This window comes from Salmo trutta, chromosome 1, assembly GCF_901001165.1.
Source record: "Salmo trutta chromosome 1, fSalTru1.1, whole genome shotgun sequence".
Lineage (NCBI taxonomy): Eukaryota > Metazoa > Chordata > Actinopteri > Salmoniformes > Salmonidae > Salmo > Salmo trutta.
In genome coordinates this window covers 63,656,831-63,674,566 of record NC_042957.1, presented here as the reverse complement: position 1 = coordinate 63,674,566, position 17,736 = coordinate 63,656,831, and the positions used below count along the sequence as shown (strand labels likewise).

At 45.7% G+C, this 17,736-nt stretch overlaps 1 protein-coding gene across 1 annotated transcript in view; it reads right to left on the bottom strand.

Moving 5' to 3' along the window:
• The window catches only part of LOC115205003 (voltage-dependent T-type calcium channel subunit alpha-1I), a gene marked incomplete in the record, with an annotated part of 276,994 nt that overhangs the window by 68,470 nt on the left and 190,788 nt on the right, over positions 1 to 17,736 (bottom strand). Inside the window, 3 exon segments of the mRNA XM_029770574.1 lie at positions 5,687 to 5,779; positions 6,272 to 6,614; positions 12,364 to 12,523. Of these exon segments, the coding sequence (XP_029626434.1) occupies positions 5,687 to 5,779; positions 6,272 to 6,614; positions 12,364 to 12,523 (596 nt within the window).

Below are 17,736 nucleotides of genomic sequence, written 5' to 3'. Positions count from 1 at the left end.
GCTTTGAGATGAGTGAATAACAATCAGGGGGACCCCAGGCCTCCAGACATATCTTGAGGTACTTCATTAGGTTTACCTCTACTGCAGACTGAGGGAAAGAGGACGATGATAATAGATGGAGAGTAGAGAGGCCAGAGCCAAAGAGGAGGTGGAAGAGAGTAGGAGGGCAAATACATAGAGCAGGACTTTATTTTAGTGATGGCCAGAGGAGTAACACATTATACTAACAAATGACAAGCAGAATATCTCTAATACATTAGACAATCATTCCTTCATCAATAGAATCAAGATCTGGATGGCTCTAAGTAAGAACAACACATAGTAGCCCACAGGGTCAGCTCCACTCCCACCGTGCCTAAGGAGTCTTCACACAGGGATAAAGGGCCACTCAACAGTAGGATACATTGTTCCTAGACAGTGATCTATGGGCAGTTGTACTTCTTTCTCCCTAATGTTACATTAAAGCTTTTGGGAGTGTAAGCTGATCCTAGATCTGTGACTATGGGAATAACTGCCAGTCACCAGTCAGTTGCCAAGCAACAGGTTAACATGACTGCGATTGGAGCTGATAGAGGAAGATGAGAACTTGGCAGGAAGATACAGAAGAAGTTCAGACACGCCCACACAGGTTGAAGCCAATCAAGTTGCTGCATTATCCCCAGACAGACGTGACTATGCTGTGATTGGACGCCTGTCTCCAGGTCTCGAAGGATGCTGACAATCAGAATGCCAATGTCAGCCTCTGTTTCAGACTGCCAACCAAGTGAACGCTAATCACACACCACCGTGACGCAATCATGTTAGTATGATTAGGCCTATTTAATGGTACACCGATATTCTGCCTGGCATTCAATACAACTCGCAATATGTTTGTTTACGCATTGTGTTTAGAAACTCCTGCCCACACACACAGACACTTCTTATTCTGATCAACAGGAAGCATGTACAGTTGAAGTCGGAAGTTTACATACACCTTAACCAAATACATTTAAACTCAGTTTTTCACAATTCCTGACATTTAATCGTAGTAAAAATTCCCTGTCTTAGGTCAGTTAGGATCACCACTTCAGTTTAAGAATGTGAAATGTCAGAATAATAGAAGAGAGAATTATTTATTTCAGCTTTTATTTCGTTCATCACATTCACAGTGGGGCAGAAGTTTACATACTCTCAATTAGTATTTGGTAGCATTTCCTTTAAATTGTTTAACTTCGGTCAAACGTTCGGGTAGCCTTCCACAAGCTTCCCACAATAAGTTGGGTGAATGTTGGCCCATTCCTCCTGACAGAGCTGGTGTAACTGAGTCAGGTTTGTAGGCCTCCTTGCTCGCACACGCTTTTTCAGTTATGCCCACAAATTTTCTATAGGATTGAAGTCAGGGCTCAGTGATGGCCACTCCAATACCTTGACTTTGTTGTCCTTAAGCCATTTTGCCACAACTTTGGAAGTATGCTTGGGGTCATTGTCCATTTGGAAGACACATTTGCGACCAAGCTTTAACTTCCTGACTGATGTCTTGAGATGTTGCTTCAATATATCCACAAAATGTTTCTTCCTCATGAGCAATCTATTTGGTGAAGTGCACCAGTCCCTCCAGCAGCAAAGCACCCCCACAACATGATGCTGCCACCCCCGTGCTTCACAGTTGGGATGGTGTTCTTCGGCTTGCAAGGCTCCCCCTTTTTCCTCCAAACATAACGATGGTCATTATGGCCAAACAGTTCTATTTTTGTTTCATCAGACCAGAGGACATTTCTCCAAAAGTACGATCTTTGTCCCCATGTGCAGTTGCAAACCATAGTCCGGCTTTTTTTATGGCGGTTTTGGAGCAGTGGCTTCTTCCTTGCTGAGCGGCCTTTCAGGTTATGTCGATATAGGACTTGTTTTACTGTGGATATAGATTATTTTGTACCTGCTTCCTCCAGCATCTTCACAAGGTCCTTTGCTGTTGTTCTGGGACTGATTTGCACTTTTTGCACCGAAGTACATTCATCTCTAGGAGACAGAACGCATCTCCCTCCTGAGCGGTATGATGGCTGTGTGGTCCCATGTTGTTTAAACTTGCATACTATTGTTTGTACAGATGAACGTGGTACCTTCAGGCATTTGGACATTTCTACTAAGTATGAACCAGACTTGTGGAGGTCTAGAATTTTTTTTCTGAGGTCTTGGCTGATTTCTTTACATTTTCCTATGATGTCAAGCAAAGAGGCACTGAGATTGAAGGTAGGCCTTGAAATACATCCACAGGTACACCTCCAATTGACTCAAATGATGTCTATTAGCCTATCAGAAGCTTCTAAAGCCATGACATCATTTTCTGGAATTTTCCAAGCTGTTTAAAGGCACAGTCAATTTAGTGTATGTAAACTTCTGACCCACTGGAATTGTGATACAGTGAATTATAAGTGAAATACTCTGTAAACAATTGTTGTAAAAATGACTTGTGTCATGCACAAAGTAGATGTCCTAACCGACTTGCTAAAACTATAGTTTGTTAACATGAAATTTGTGGAGCGGTTGAAAAACGAGTTCTAAGGACTCCAACCTACATGTATGTAAACTTCCAACTTCAACTGTACCTGTGAAAGGAGTCTACCTCTTTGCAGTAGTAAGTTTTACAGAAACCCGAACTATTCCATGATTTTATTTAACCATTCAAAACGAGCTACTGCAATGCTGGTTTGATTGAATTGAACATAAACTCAAGAGACTAGAAAAGATCCCCTGCTCCTGTTGGTGGTGATGACATTGAGGGTCTCTGCATGGTAATAATGTGAATGTGTTGATAGAGGGGAGGGTCTGGAGAGGAGCTGCTCTGTGGTCGTACAGATAAGAGCATGAGCCCAACAGGTTTATGACTGTCCTCTCAAAAAGCTAACCAATAACAGTCTTTCTTTAATTTAACCAGGCAAGTCAGTTAAGAACAAATTGTTATTTACAATGACGGCCAACCCCGGCCAAAGCCTAACCCATGACGATGCTGGGCGAATTGTGCTCCGCCCTATGGGACTCCCAATCACAGCCGGTTGTGATACAGCCTGGACTCAAACCAGGGTGTGTAGTGACACCTCTAGCACTGAGATGCAGTGCCTTAGACCGCTGCGCCACTCGGGAGCCCCCAGTCTAACTGTATAGTATTACTGATGAATCACAATTATGTTTCCCTCACAAGCTTATTTGAGAATGTGAACACCGTATATGATCTCGTCTCCTTTCCTTCAAATAATTACCCATAATTCACAGCAGTCACTTCCTCCGAGTCCTCAGAGGGCCGTCTGGCAATGCATGTTGGGATATGAACACATGATGACATGGCATCACCTTGGGGACAGCATGTCTCTCTGTTAGGATCACAAGTATGTGTGTGTGGGTAGACGTGTGTGTGCACTGCATATGTGTCACACACTCGCGACGGGAGCCCACCGCTCTGATCGTCCCTAATTAAACGCTAATGCTAATTCGGTCACTCGCTGTGACCCAAACCGGATTAAGACCTATCGCTAGTCAGACGGCACGCCGCGAGGCGCGGATTAAAATGGCCGCCGGGTGCCACCGAGCAACCTGACGCCCGCAGAGACCGAGACATCTCAACCTGTTTCTCTCTGAGGTATGCAGGCTAGACACCCTCCTCTCTTCTCATCTCTCTCTTTTCATACTTCTCTTTCTGTTTTATCTTATATCCTCATCCCTCCTTCTCTCTCCACATTTGTCTCTCAAACTCTTTCTTCATATCGCTCATTCATCCCTCTCTTTCGTTCATTCTCACTCTTTATACTGTATCTCTCTCCTCCTCTCCATCTCTCCCCCTCCTCCTCACCATCTCTCTCCCTCCTCTTCCTCTTTCTCTCTCCCTCCTCCTCCCCATCTCTCTCTCACCCTCCTCCCCATGTCTCTCCCTCTTTCTCCCCATCACTCCTCCTCCTCTCTCCCTCCTCTCTACCTCCTCCCCATCTCTCTCCCTCCTCTGCCTCCTCTCCCTTCTCTCTCCATAATCTCCCTCCACCAGATATTCTAAAACGGTCATGTGTTTCTCCATCTTCAGGTGTATTCACCAGTGTTTCTCCATCTTCAGGCGTATTCACCAGTGTTTCTCCATCGTCAGGCATATTCACCAGTGTTACTCCATCTTCAGGCGTATTCACCAGTGTTTCTCCATCTTCAGGCGTATTCACCAGTGTTTCTCCATCTTCAGGCGTATTCACCAGTGTTTCTCCATCGTCAGGCGTATTCACCAGTGTTTCTCCATCTTCAGGCGTATTCACCAGTGTTTCTCCATCTTCAGGCATATTCACCGGTGTTTCTCCATCTTCAGGCGTATTCACCAGTGTTTCTCCATCTTCAGGCGTATTCACCAGTGTTTCTCCATCTTCAGGCGTATTCACCAGTGTTTCTCCATCTTCAGGTGTATTCACCAGTGTTTCTCCATCGTCAGGCGTATTCACCAGTGTTTCTCCATCTTCAGGCGTATTCACCAGTGTTTCTCCATCTTCAGGCATATTCACCAGTGTTTCTCCATCTTCAGGTGTATTCACCAGTGTTTCTGCATCGTCAGGCGTATTCACCAGTGTTTCTCCATCTTCAGGCGTATTCACCAGTGTTTCTCCATCTTCAGGCGTATTCACCAGTGTTTCTCCATCTTCAGGCGTATTCACCAGTGTTTCTCCATCTTCAGGCGTATTCACCAGTGTTTCTCCATCTTCAGGTGTATTCACCAGTGTTTCTCCATCTTCAGGTGTATTCACCAGTGTTTCTCCATCTTCAGGCGTATTCACCAGTGTTTCTCCATCGTCAGGCGTACTCACCAGTGTTTCTCCATCTTCAGGCGTATTCACCAGTGTTTCTCCATCTTCAGGCGTATTCACCAGTGTTTCTCCATCGTCAGGCGTACTCACCAGTGTTTCTCCATCTTCAGGTGTATTCACCAGTGTTTCTCCATCTTCAGGCGTATTCACTAGTGTTTCTCCATCGTCAGGCGTACTCACCAGTGTTTCTCCATCTTCAGGTGTATTCACCAGTGTTTCTCCATCTTCAGGCGTACTCACCAGTGTTTCTACTCTTCATAAAACATGGCTGCCAATAAAGTAAGAAGGAACAGGAGGCGGGGCCAAACTTTCAGCCCCCTCTTTGCTCTCACATCCATTACAGAGATTAAGCCTCAGATAAATTCACTTTACTGTCTACCCGGCCATTGATTCTGGAAACCATGTATCTTACGGTCCGATTTTACAAGTCTATTAACACTGAAATCTGCCAGTCAGAAACCAGCCCCATAGGAGCATTAGGAGGGCCAGGAGATGAGACCTCGGAGGGAAAGAAGAATCACTTACAAAGCCAGAGTGGAAAGAGTGCTTCACACTACCTCCTCATGTTTCAGTTGGAGGATCTTTGCCCATATACACTGAAGGCCAGTTTTGCGTATGAATAAAAGCAAAGCAAACTATCTCAATCAATCTCTTAACATATAGGGTGTAGGGTTGCAACATTCTGGTAACTTTCCCACATTTCTTATAGGTTAGCCTGGAATCTTGGTTACAGGATTCCTGATTTCCTGCTTCCTGTCATCAGAATTTTGCAAACCTAACAGGGCATTGTTTTGTGGTGGAAGCCCAGTTACAGACTGATTGACAAAACACAGTACAGATTTGTTGCGATAGCGTGATGTTGGTGTGTGTAGTGTACTTACGATGATGAGGAAGATGAAGTAGATGAAGTTGTAGAAGGAGTGAGCATCCATTACATAGTACATGATCTCTACCCAGCCTTCCAGGGTGATCACCTGGAGACAGATACACAAGCAGCTGAGGGTTTGTGTGTGTGTGTGTATGTGTATGTGTATGTGTGTGTGTGTGTGTGTGTGTACGCTTGTAGATGTGCATGCATTATTGTGTGTGTGTCCCCTCCCCACACCCTCAACCCCTTCCCTCCCCCATCCCCTCCTCCCCTCCCCTACTCTCCTCTCCCATCCCCTCCCCCTCCCCTCCCCTCTCCCCATCCACTCCCCTCATTTCACTCCCCTCTCCCCACCACCCTCTCCATCCCCACCTCTCCCCTTCTCCCCATCCCCCATCTCTCCCCTCCTCCCCATCACCTCCCCCATCCACTCCTCTCTCCCCATTCACTCCCCTCTCCCCCATCCCCTCTCCCCTCCCCATCCCCTCTCCCCTCCCCCCATCCCCCATCCCCCATCCCCTCTCCCCTCCCCCCATCCCCTCTCCCCTCTCCCTCCTCCCCATCCCCTCCCCTCTCCCCTCCCCCCATCCCCTCCTACCTGGAAGATAACAATCCAGGCGTATACAATGTTATCGAAGTTGATCGCCCCCTTGTGTGGATTACTATGTCCAGTATGGCATCTAGTATAGTACTGGTTCCAGTTGATACAGAGACCCACTGCACTGGCTGAACCGTTGACTAGTGGTTCAGGGATGAGGCCGAGGGACTGGCGGTGGTAGGCATCCTCCCTGTCCAGACAGCAGGTCCTTCCCCCCTCCCTCCGGGCCGGGACGTCACCACACGACATGATCCCGTTATCCTGAGCCAGAGAGCAGATGAAGGGGCGCTCGTCATCCTCCTCCGGCTGGTAGTACGGGGCGGGCAGGGTCAGACCTGATGAACTGGGAGGGGGAAGAGAGAGAGAAAGAGTGTGTTATAAACATGCATGTGTGATCACACACACACACGTAAGCACACAAAGATGTATGCACACACACATGCACGGCTGCACACACACACATTAACACGCCACAGGCACGCACACACACATACACACACTTACCCAATTCTGAACTCCTCATGTATTTTTACTATTTTTACCACAGGATACTAGCAGAAACAGGAAGACAGAGTAGGGGGAGCAGAAGTGCGTAGGGCTCATTAACTCACTAGAGCAGACTCCGGTTCGCACAAACCCAATTCTTGGAGTGTCATATTCCTCACCACCAGAGTTTTTAAACATGCCGTTCACACACTTCTGCAATCTGAGTGCCCGGGCAGGTGATTTAGATTGTGTATTTTGTACAAATATAAAACCAGACTTTAAATGATTACCATCAGTGGAAGTGGAACTAGTCATTTCCATTTTGTATGTGTTTCCTGTTTCCTCTATATGAGAGCAGACTTCTCTCTCTCTCTCTCTCTCTCTCTCTCTCTCTCTCTCTCTCTCTCTCTCTCCCCATCTCCATGAAAGGAACACACCTATAGGTCACATGTCAAACTGACTGAAAAAGGGTTCTCGGACACACACACACACACACCCATAGGTCACCCTTAGGTCACACATATACACGACACCCCTCAGGAGTAAAGCATTAGGGCTCTAGTATTGTATTGACCAAGGGTAAACAGCTCATATCCTTTGGGTGTCATTCCTTCACCAGTCTGTCTGTTCTGTCTCCTCCTCAATACCAGGCTGTATTCTGCTGACATATAGTCTTTGTCCTTGACCACAGAGAGAGACCACAGATATACTGAGAACCACAGCAGGATCAATAACCACCGAGACCGTCAACTGATCAGACTGGCTACACTGTTTCCTGTTCATTTGAAGATAAAGGGAAGCGAAGGTGACTTATATATGGACCTGTGTAACAGTATGCACACATACATGGACAGGTGGAGGGACAGACACACACATGGACCACGCAAGCAGGCACAAACACACAACATTGCACAAGCATTATAAAAACCCTTAAAGAGATGCACAGTGATGGTATCGAGAGAGAGAGAGAGAGAGAGAGGGAAAGAAAGAAAGAAAGAAAGAAAGTGAGAAATATGATGGAAAGTACAACAAAGATAAAGAAAGAGAGAGGGGCAGTATAACAGGAAGAATTAGTGTGTGAGAGAGAGAGAGGGAGAGAGAGAGAGGGAGAGAGGTATTAAAAAGAAGGAGAGACGGCGGTGGAGGAGGAGGAGTCCATGGCCCAGTCAGACAGTGGAGGCTGTGGGGTAGTGGAGCGTGAATGAGAAGTGAACCACCGCCAGGAGCCTAGCTACAGCCCAACGCAGCATGCATCAGCACGGCTCAGCACAGAGCGGCAAGCCACTGAGAAAACACCTGCCAGCCAGGGATGGAGGGATGGAGGGAGGGAGGGAGGTAGGGAGGGAGAGAGGGTGCAGTCTGTCGGTGTAGCTAGGTTGAAGGAGAAAAAGCAGGGGAGAGAGAGAGGTGAATAAGGGAGGGAAGAAAGAGAATGACAAGGAAAGGTAATGCAAGAAGGGAGATGACAGGGAGGGAGAGTGAGAGTGAGAAAGGAGAGGAAGATAAAGAGGGGGAGAAAGCAGGAGAGAGGTGGAGAGAGAGGGCAATGATAGTAGAGGGAGAGGAGAGAGAGAGGTGTGCTGTCCCCCGCTGTAACATTCAGCTACTCCAGCTAACCACCTCCCATTTCAACCTCTCATCTCACCATTAGCATACTCCATGGCTAATACACAAGGGTCCTTCAATTAAGAATCCAACCACTCTGGCTAACCCTTAGCATTAGTTAATACTATCCTTGAGCAGAGCTTCCTGCTACACAAGCTAATGCTCCCATCTGAAAGCTGCCACATTTAACTCATTAAAGAGATAATTAAAGAACGGCATCTTAAGCACTTACAAATTCTAAACATATAGTATAAATTGCATAAATATATATATATATACATATATATATATATACATATATATATATATATATATATATATACACTGCTCAAAAAAATAAAGGGAACACTTAAACAACACAATGTAACTCCAAGTCAATCACACTTCTGTGAAATCAAACTGTCCACTTAGGAAGCAACACTGATTGACAATAAATTCCGCATGCTGTTGTGCAAATGGAATAGACAACAGGTGGAAATTATAGGCAATTAGCAAGACACCCCCGATAAAGGAGTGGTTCTGCAGGTGGGGACCACAGACCACTTCTCAGTTCCTATGCTTCCTGGCTGATGTTTTGGTCACTTTTGAATGCTGGCGGTGCTTTCATTCTAGTGGTAGCATGAGACGGAGTCTACAACCCACACAAGTGGCTCAGGTAGTGCAGCTCATCCAGGATGGCACATCAATGCGAGCTGTGGCAAGAAGGTTTGCTGTGTCTGTCAGCGTAGTGTCCAGAGCATGGAGGCGCTACCAGGAGACAGGCCAGTACATCAGGAGACGTGGAGGAGGCCGTAGGAGGGCAACAACCCAGCAGCAGGACCGCTACCTCCGCCTTTGTGCAAGGAGGAGCAGGAGAAGCACTGCCAGAGCCCTGCAAAATGTCCTCCAGCAGGCCACAAATGTGCATGTGTCTGCTCAAACGGTCAGAAACAGACTCCATGAGGGTGGTATGAGGGCCCGACGTCCACAGGTGGGGGTTGTGCTTACAGCCCAACACCGTGCAGGACGTTTGGCATTTGCCAGAGAACACCAAGATTGGCAAATTCGCCACTGGCGCCCTGTGCTCTTCACAGATGAAAGCAGGTTCACACTGAGCACGTGACAGACGTGACAGAGTCTGGAGACGCCGTGGAGAACGTTCTGCTGCCTGCAACATCCTCCAGCATGACCGGTTTGGCGGTGGGTCAGTCATGGTGTGGGGTGGCATTTCTTTGAGGGGCCGCACAGCCCTCCATGTGCTCGCCAGAGGTAGCCTGACTGCCATTAGGTACCGAGATGAGATCCTCAGACCCCTTGTGAGAACATATGCTGGTGCGGTTGGCCCTGGGTTCCTCCTAATGCAAGACAATGCTAGACCTCATGTGGCTGGAGTGTGTCAGCAGTTCCTGCAAGAGGAAGGCATTGATGCTATGTACTGGCCCGCTCGTTCCCCAGACCTGAATCCAATTGAGCACATCTGGGACATCATGTCTCGCTCCATCCACCAACGCCACGTTGCACCACAGACTGTCCAGGAGTTGGCGGATGCTTTAGTCCAGGTCTGGGAGGAGATCCCTCAGGAGACCATCCGCCACCTCATCAGGAGCATGCCCAGGCGTTGTAGAGAGGTCATACAGGCACGTGGAGGCCACACACACTACTGAGCCTCATTTTGACTTGTTTTAAGGACATTACATCAACGTTGGATCAGCCTGTAGTGTGGTTTTCCACTTTAATTTTGAGTGTGACTCCAAATCCAGACCTCCATGGGTTGATAAATTGGATTTCCATTGATTATTTTTGTGTGATTTTGTTGTCAGCACATTCAACTATGTAAAGAAAAAAGTATTTAATAAGATAATTTCTTTCATTCAGATCTAGGATGTGTTGTTTAAGTGTTCCCTTTATTTTTTTGAGCAGTATATATATATATACAGTGAGGGAAAAAAGTATTTGATCCCTGCTGATTTTGTACGTTTGCACAATGACAAAGAAATGATCAGCCTATAATTTTAATGGTAGGTTTATTTGAACAGTGAGAGACAGAATAACAACAAAAAAATCCAGAAAAACGCATGTCAAAAATTGTATAAAATGATTTGCATTTTAATGAGTATTTGACCCCCTCTCAATCAGAAAGATTTCTGGCTCCCAGGTGTCTTTTATACAGGTAACGAGCTGAGATTAGGAGCACACTCTTAAAGGGAGTGCTCCCAATCTCAGCTTGTTACCTGTATAAAAGACACCTGTCCACAGAAGCAATCAATCAATCAGATTCCAAACTCTCCACCATGGCCAAGAACAAAGAGCTCTCCAAGGATGTCAGGGACAAGATTGTAGACCTACACAAGGCTGGAATGGGCTACAAGACCATCGCCAAGCAGCTTGGTGAGAAGGTGACAACAGTTGGTGCGATTATTCGCAAATGGAAGAAACACAAAAGAACTGTCAATCTCCCTCGGCCTGGGGCTCCATGCAAGATCTCACCTCGTGGAGTTGCATTGATCATGAGAACGGTGAGGAATCAGCCCAGAATTACACGGGAGGATCTTGTCAATGATCTCAAGGCAGCTGGGACCATAGTCACCAAGAAAACAATTGGTAACACACTACGCCGTGAAGGGCAAAAATCCTGCAGCGCCCGCAAGGTCCCCCTGCTCAAGAAAGCACATATATCATGCCCGTCTGAAGTTTGCCAACCAACATCTGAATGATTCAGAGGACAACTGGGTGAAAGTGTTGTGGTCAGATGAGACCAAAATGGAGCTCTTTGGCATCAACTCAACTCGCCGTGTTTGGAGGAGGAGGAATGCTGCCTATGACCCCAAGAACACCATCCCCACCGTCAAACATGGAGGTGGAAACATTATGCTTTGGGGATGTTTTTCTGCTAAGGGGACAGGACAACTTCACCGCATCAAAGGGACGATGGACAGGGCCATGCACCGTCAAATCTTGGGTGAGAACCTCCTTCCCTCAGCCAGGGCATTGAAAATGTGTCGTGGATGGGTATTCCAGCATGACAATGACCCAAAACACACGGCCAAGGCAACAAAGGAGTGGCTCAAGAAGAAGCACATTAAGGTCCTGGAGTAGCCTAGCCAGTGTCCAGACCTTAATCCCATAGAAAATCTGTGGAGGGAGCTGAAGGTTCGAGTTGCCAAACGTCAGCCTCGAAACCTTAATGACTTGGAGAAGATCTGCAAAGAGGAGTGGGACAAAATCCCTCCTGAGATGTGTGCAAACCTGGTGGCCAACTACAAGAAACATCTGACCTCTGTGATTGCCAACAAGGGTTATGCCACCAAGTACTAAGTCATGTTTTGCAGAGGGGTCAAATACTTATTTCCCTCATTAAAATGCAAATCATTTTATAACATTTTTGACATGCGTTTTTCTGGATTTTTTTGTTGTTTTTCTGCCTCTCACTGTTCAAATAAACCTACCATTAAAATTATAGACTGATCATTTCTTTGTCAGTGGGCAAACGTACAAAATCAGAAGGGTATCAAATACTTTTTTCCCTCACTATATTTATATATATATCTATATATCTATATATCTATATATCTATATATATATATATATATATATATATATATATATATATATATATATATATATATATATATATATATATATACACACACAGTACCAGTCAAAAGTTTGGACACATGTACTCACTGAGGGACAGAGTCAGCCACGTAGGACTTGCCTAGTTAAATAAATGTTTAATAAAAAAATCTAAAGAATTGGACATTGGTCCTCTTTCTCTCTGGCATTAGACCAATGATTAATACAAGCTGAGGTCAGCATAGAGAGAACACACACTCTGGAAGGAGACACTGTCAGGAACACAGACACCCCTCTGAATCAGGTTGTACCTCACGAGGAGAGCACGCACACATGTGCATGCACGCGTGCGCTCTCTCACACACACACACACACACACACACACACACACACACACACACACACACACACACACACACACACACACACACACACACACAGTCACTCACAGGGTGAAGTTTTTCTCGAGGTAGCATCGGTTCCTCAGTAATCCCGCCCAAAGCTGCACTCCGATTATGCCGAAGATGAAGAAGACGAAGAAACAAAGCAGGAGGACGTTTCCCAGCATGGGCAGAGTGTCCAGGAGGAGATTCACCAGGATACGCATACCTAAAACATACACACATGCATCATAATACACACACACACACACACACACACACACACGCATTATAATACACAAACACACACACATGCATTATAATACACACACACACACTCAAATAAAATGAGAATATTGTTGAGTAGTAACAGCAAGAGTATCTAAAACACACAGACAGACACAAAACATATGGACACAGAACACAGGACATTCAGGCCTTCCAAAAAACAACACAGTTACACATGGAATAAACAAGCGTACAGCCAATAACACAATAGAAGAAAAAAAAGAAAGTCTATATACAGTGTGTGCAAATGGCATGAGGAGGTAAGGCAATAAATAGGCCAAAGTAGCGAAGTAATTACAATTTAGCAAATGAACACTGGAGTGATAGATGAGCAGATGGTGATGTGCAAGTAGAAATACTGCTGTGCAAAAGAGCAGAAAAGTAAATAAAAACAATATGGGGATGAGGTAGGTAGATTGGGTGGGCTATTTACGGATGGGCTATGTACAGCTGCAGTGATCGGTTAGCTGCTCAGATAGCTGATGTTTAAAGTTAGTGAAGGAAATATCTCCAGCTTCAGCGATTTTTGCAATTCGTTCCAGTCATTGGCAGCAGAGAACTAGAAGGAAAGGCGACCAAAGGAGGTGTTGGCTTTGGGGATGACCAGTGAGATATACCTGCTGGAGCGCGTGCTACGGGTGGTTGTTGTTATCGTGACCAGTGAGCTAAGATAAGGCGGAGCTTTACCTAGCATAGACTTATAGATGACCTGGAGCCACTGGGTCTGGTGACGAATATGTAGCGAGGGCCAGCCGATTAGAGCATACAGGTCGCAGTGGTGGGTGGTATATGGGGCTTTGGTGACAAAACGGATGGCACTGTGATAGACTGCATCCAGTTTGCCGAGTAGAGTATTGGAAGCTATTTTGTAAATGACATCGCCGAAGTCGAGGATCGGTAGGATAGTCAGTTTTACGAGGGTATGTTTGGCGGCGTGAGTGAAGGAGGCTTTGTAGCGAAATAGGAAGCCAATTCTAGATTTTAATTTTGGATTGGAGATGTTTAATATGAGTCTGGAAGGAGAGTTTACAGTCTAGCCAGACACCTAGGTATTTGTAGTTGTCCACATATTCTAAGTCAGAACCGTCCAGAGTAATGATGCTCGTCAGACGGGTGGGTGCGGGCAGCGAACGGTTGAAAAGCATGCATTTAGTTTTACTAGCATTTAAGAGCAGTTGGAGGCCACGGAAGGAGTGTTGTATGGCATTGAAGCTCGTTTGGAGGTTAGTTAACACAGTGTCCAAAGAAAGGCCAGATGTATACAGAATGGTGTTGTCTGCATAGAGGTGGATCAGGGAATCACCCGCAGCAAGAGCGACATCGTTGATATACACAGAGAAAAGAGTCGGCCCGAGAATTGAACCATGTGGTACCCCCATAGAGACTGCCATAGGTTCGGATAACAGGCCCTCCGATTTGACACACTGAACTCTGTCTGAGAAGTAGTTGGTGAACCAGGCTAGGCAGTCATTAGAGAAACCAAGGCTGTTGAGTCTGCCGATAAGAATACGGTGATTGACAGAGTCGAAAGCCTTGGCCAGGCCGATGAAGACGGCTGCACAGTACTTTCTTTTATTGATGGCGGTTATGACATTGTTTAGTACCTTGAGCGTGGCTGGGGTGCACCGGTGACCAGCTCGAAAACTGTATTGCACAGCGGAGAAGGTACGGTCGGATTTGAAATGGTCAGTCATCTGTTTATTAACTTGGCTATCGAATACATTAGAAAGACAGGGCAGGATGGAGATAGGTCTATAACAGTTTGGGTCTAGAGTGTCACCCCCTTTGAAGAGGGGGATGACCGCGGCAGCGTTCCAATCTTTAGGGATCTCAGACGATACGAAAGAGAGGTTGAACACACTGGTAATAGGGGTTGCAACATTGGTGGCGGATAATTTTAGGAAGAGAGGGTCCAGATTTTCTAGCCCAGCTGATTTGTACGGGTCCAGGTTTTGCAGCTCTTTCAGAACATCTGCTATCTGGATTTGGGTGAAGGAGAAGCTGGGGAGGCTTGGGCAGGTAGCTGTGGGGGGTGCAGAGCTGTTGGCCGGGGTAGGGGTAGCCAGGAGGAAAGCATGGCCAGCCGTAGAGAAATGCTTATTGAAATTCTCGATTATCGTGGATTTTTTGGTGGTGACAGTGTTACCTAGCCTCAGTGCTGTGGGCAGCTGGGAGGAGGTGCTCTTATTCTCCATGGACTTTACAGTGTCCCAAAACTATTTGGAGTGAGAGCTACAGGATGCAAATTTCTATTTGAAAAAGCTAGCCTTTATTTTCTTGACTGACTGCATGTATTGGTTACTGACTTCCCTGAAAAGTTGCATATCGCTGGGACTATTCGATGCTAGTGCAGTCCACCACAGGATGTTTTTGTGCTATTCGAGGGCAGTCAGGTCTGGAGTGAACCAAGGGCAATATCTGTTCTTAGTTCAACATTTTTGGAAGGGGCATGCTTATTTAAGATGGTGAGGAAATTACTTTTAAAGAACGACCAGGCATCCTCGACTGTCGGGATGAGGTCAATATCCTTCCAGGATACCTGGGCCAGGTCGATTAGAAAGGCCTGCTCGCAGAAGTGTTTTAGGGAGCGTTTGACAGTGATGTTTGCAATCGCAACAAATAATCTGCTCAGACCTCAACCAAGGAGCATCAAAAGTCGTGCTATAAATTCTCAGACAACCCAAAGATTCCTTGATGCCCTTCCAGACTCCTTCTGCCTACCCAAGGACGTCAGAGGACAAAAATCGGTTAACCACCTAACTGGGGAACTCAAGTTAACCTTGCGCAATACCCTAGATGCAGTTGCACCCCTAAAAACTAAAAACATTTGTCATAAGAAACTAGCTCCCTGGTATACAGAAAATACCCGAGCTCTGAAGCAAGCTTCCAGAAAATTGGAACGGAAATGACGCCACACCAAACTGGAAGTCTTCCGACTAGCTTGGAAAGACAGTACCGTGCAGTATCGAAGAGCTCTCACTGCTGCTCGATCATCCTTTTTTTCAAACCTAATTGAGGAAAATAAGAACATTACTGCCTACATTTATTTTTGGTACTGTCGCAAAGGAAACTAAAAAGCAGCATTCCCCTAGAGAGGATGGCTTTCACTTCAGTAGTAATAAATTCATGAACTTCTTTGAGGGAAAGATCATGATAATTAGAAAGCAAATGATGGACTCCTCTTTAAATCTGTGTATTCCTCCAAAGCTCAGTTGTCCTGAGTCTGCACAACTCTGCCAGGACCTAGGATCAAGGGAGACACTAAAGTGTTTTAGTACTATATCTCTTGACACAATGATGAAAATAATCATGGCCTCTAAACCTGCATACTGGACCCTATTCCAACTAAACTACTGAAAGAGCTGCTTCCTGTGCTTGGCCCTCCTATGTTGAAGATAATAAACGTCTCTCTATCCACCGGATGTGTACCAAACTCACTAAAAGTGGCAGTAATAAAACCTCTCTTGAAAAAGCCAAACCTTGACCCAGAAAATATAAAAAACTATCGGCCTATATCGAATCTCCCATTCCTCTCAAAAAATTTAGAAAAAGCTGTTGCGCAGCAACTCACTGCCTTCCAGAAGACAAACAATGTATACAAAAGGCTTCAGTCTGGTTTTAGATCCCATCATAGCACTGAGACTGCACTTGTGAAGGTGGTAAATGACCTTTTAATGGCGTCAGACCGAGTCTCTGCATATGTCCTCGTGCTCCTAGACCTTAGTGCTGCTTTTGATACCATCGATCACCACATTCTTTTGGAGAGATTGGAAACATAAATTGCTCTACATGGACAAGTTCTGGCCTGGTTTAGATCTTATCTGTCGGAAAGATATCAGTTTGTCTCTGTGAATGGTTTGTCCTCTGACAAATCAACTGTAAATTTCGGTGTTCCTCAAGGTTCCGTTTTAGGACCACTCTTGTTTTCACTATATATTTTACCTCTTGGGGATGTCATTTGAAAACATAATGTTAACTTTCACTGCTATGCGGATGACACACAGCTGTACATTTTAATGAAACATGGTGAAGCCCCAAAATTGCCCTCGCTGGAAGCCTGTGTTTCAGACATAAGGAAGTGGATGGCTGCAAACTTTCTACTTTTAAACTCGGACAAAACAAAGATGCTTGTTCTAGGTCCCAAGAAACAAAGAGATCTTCTGTTGAATCTGACAATTAATCTTGATGGTTGTACAGTTGTCTCAAATAAAACTGTGAAGGACCTCGGCGTTACTCTGGACCCTGATCTCTCTTTTGATGAACATATCAAGATTGTTTCAAGGACAGCTTTTTTCCATCTGCGTAACATTGCAAAAATCAGAAATTTTCTGTCCAAAATTCACGCAGAAAAATGTATCCATGCTTTTGTTACTTCTAGGTTAGACTACTGCAATGCTCTACTTTCCGGCTACCCGGATAAAGCAATAAATAAACTTCAGTTAGTGCTAAATAAGGCTGCTAGAATCCTGACTAGAACCCAAAAATTAGGTTCTAATCATATTACTCCAGTGCTAGCCACCCTACACTGGCTTCCTGTTAAGGCAAGGGCTGATTTCAAGGATTTACTGCTAACCTACAAAGCATTACATGGGCTTGCTCCTACCTATCTTTCCGATTTGGTCCTGCCGTACATACCTACATGTACGCTACAGTCATAAGACGCAGGCCCCCTAATTGTCCCTAGAATTTCTAAGCAAACAGCTGGAGGCAGGGCTTTCTCCTATAGAGCTACATTTTTATGGAATGGTCTGCCTACCCATGTGAGAGACGCAGACTCGGTCTCAACCTTTAACTCTTTATTGAAGACTCATCTCTTCAGTAGGTCCTATGATTGAGTGTAGTCTGGCTCAGGAGTGTGAAGGTTAACGGAAAGGCACTGGAGCAACGAACTGCCCTTGCTGTCTTTGTCTAGCCCGGTTCCCCTCTCTCCACTGGGATTCTCTGCCTCTAACCCTATTACAGGGGCCGAGTCACTGGCTTACTGGTGCTCTTCCATACCGTCCCTAGGAGTGGTGCGTCACTTGAGTGGGTTGAGTCACTGACGTGGTCTTCCTGTCTGGTTTGGCGCCCCCCCTTGGGTTGTGCCGTGGCAGAGATCTTTGTGGGCTATACTCAGCCTTGTCTCAGGATGGTAAGTTGGTGGTTGAAGATTTC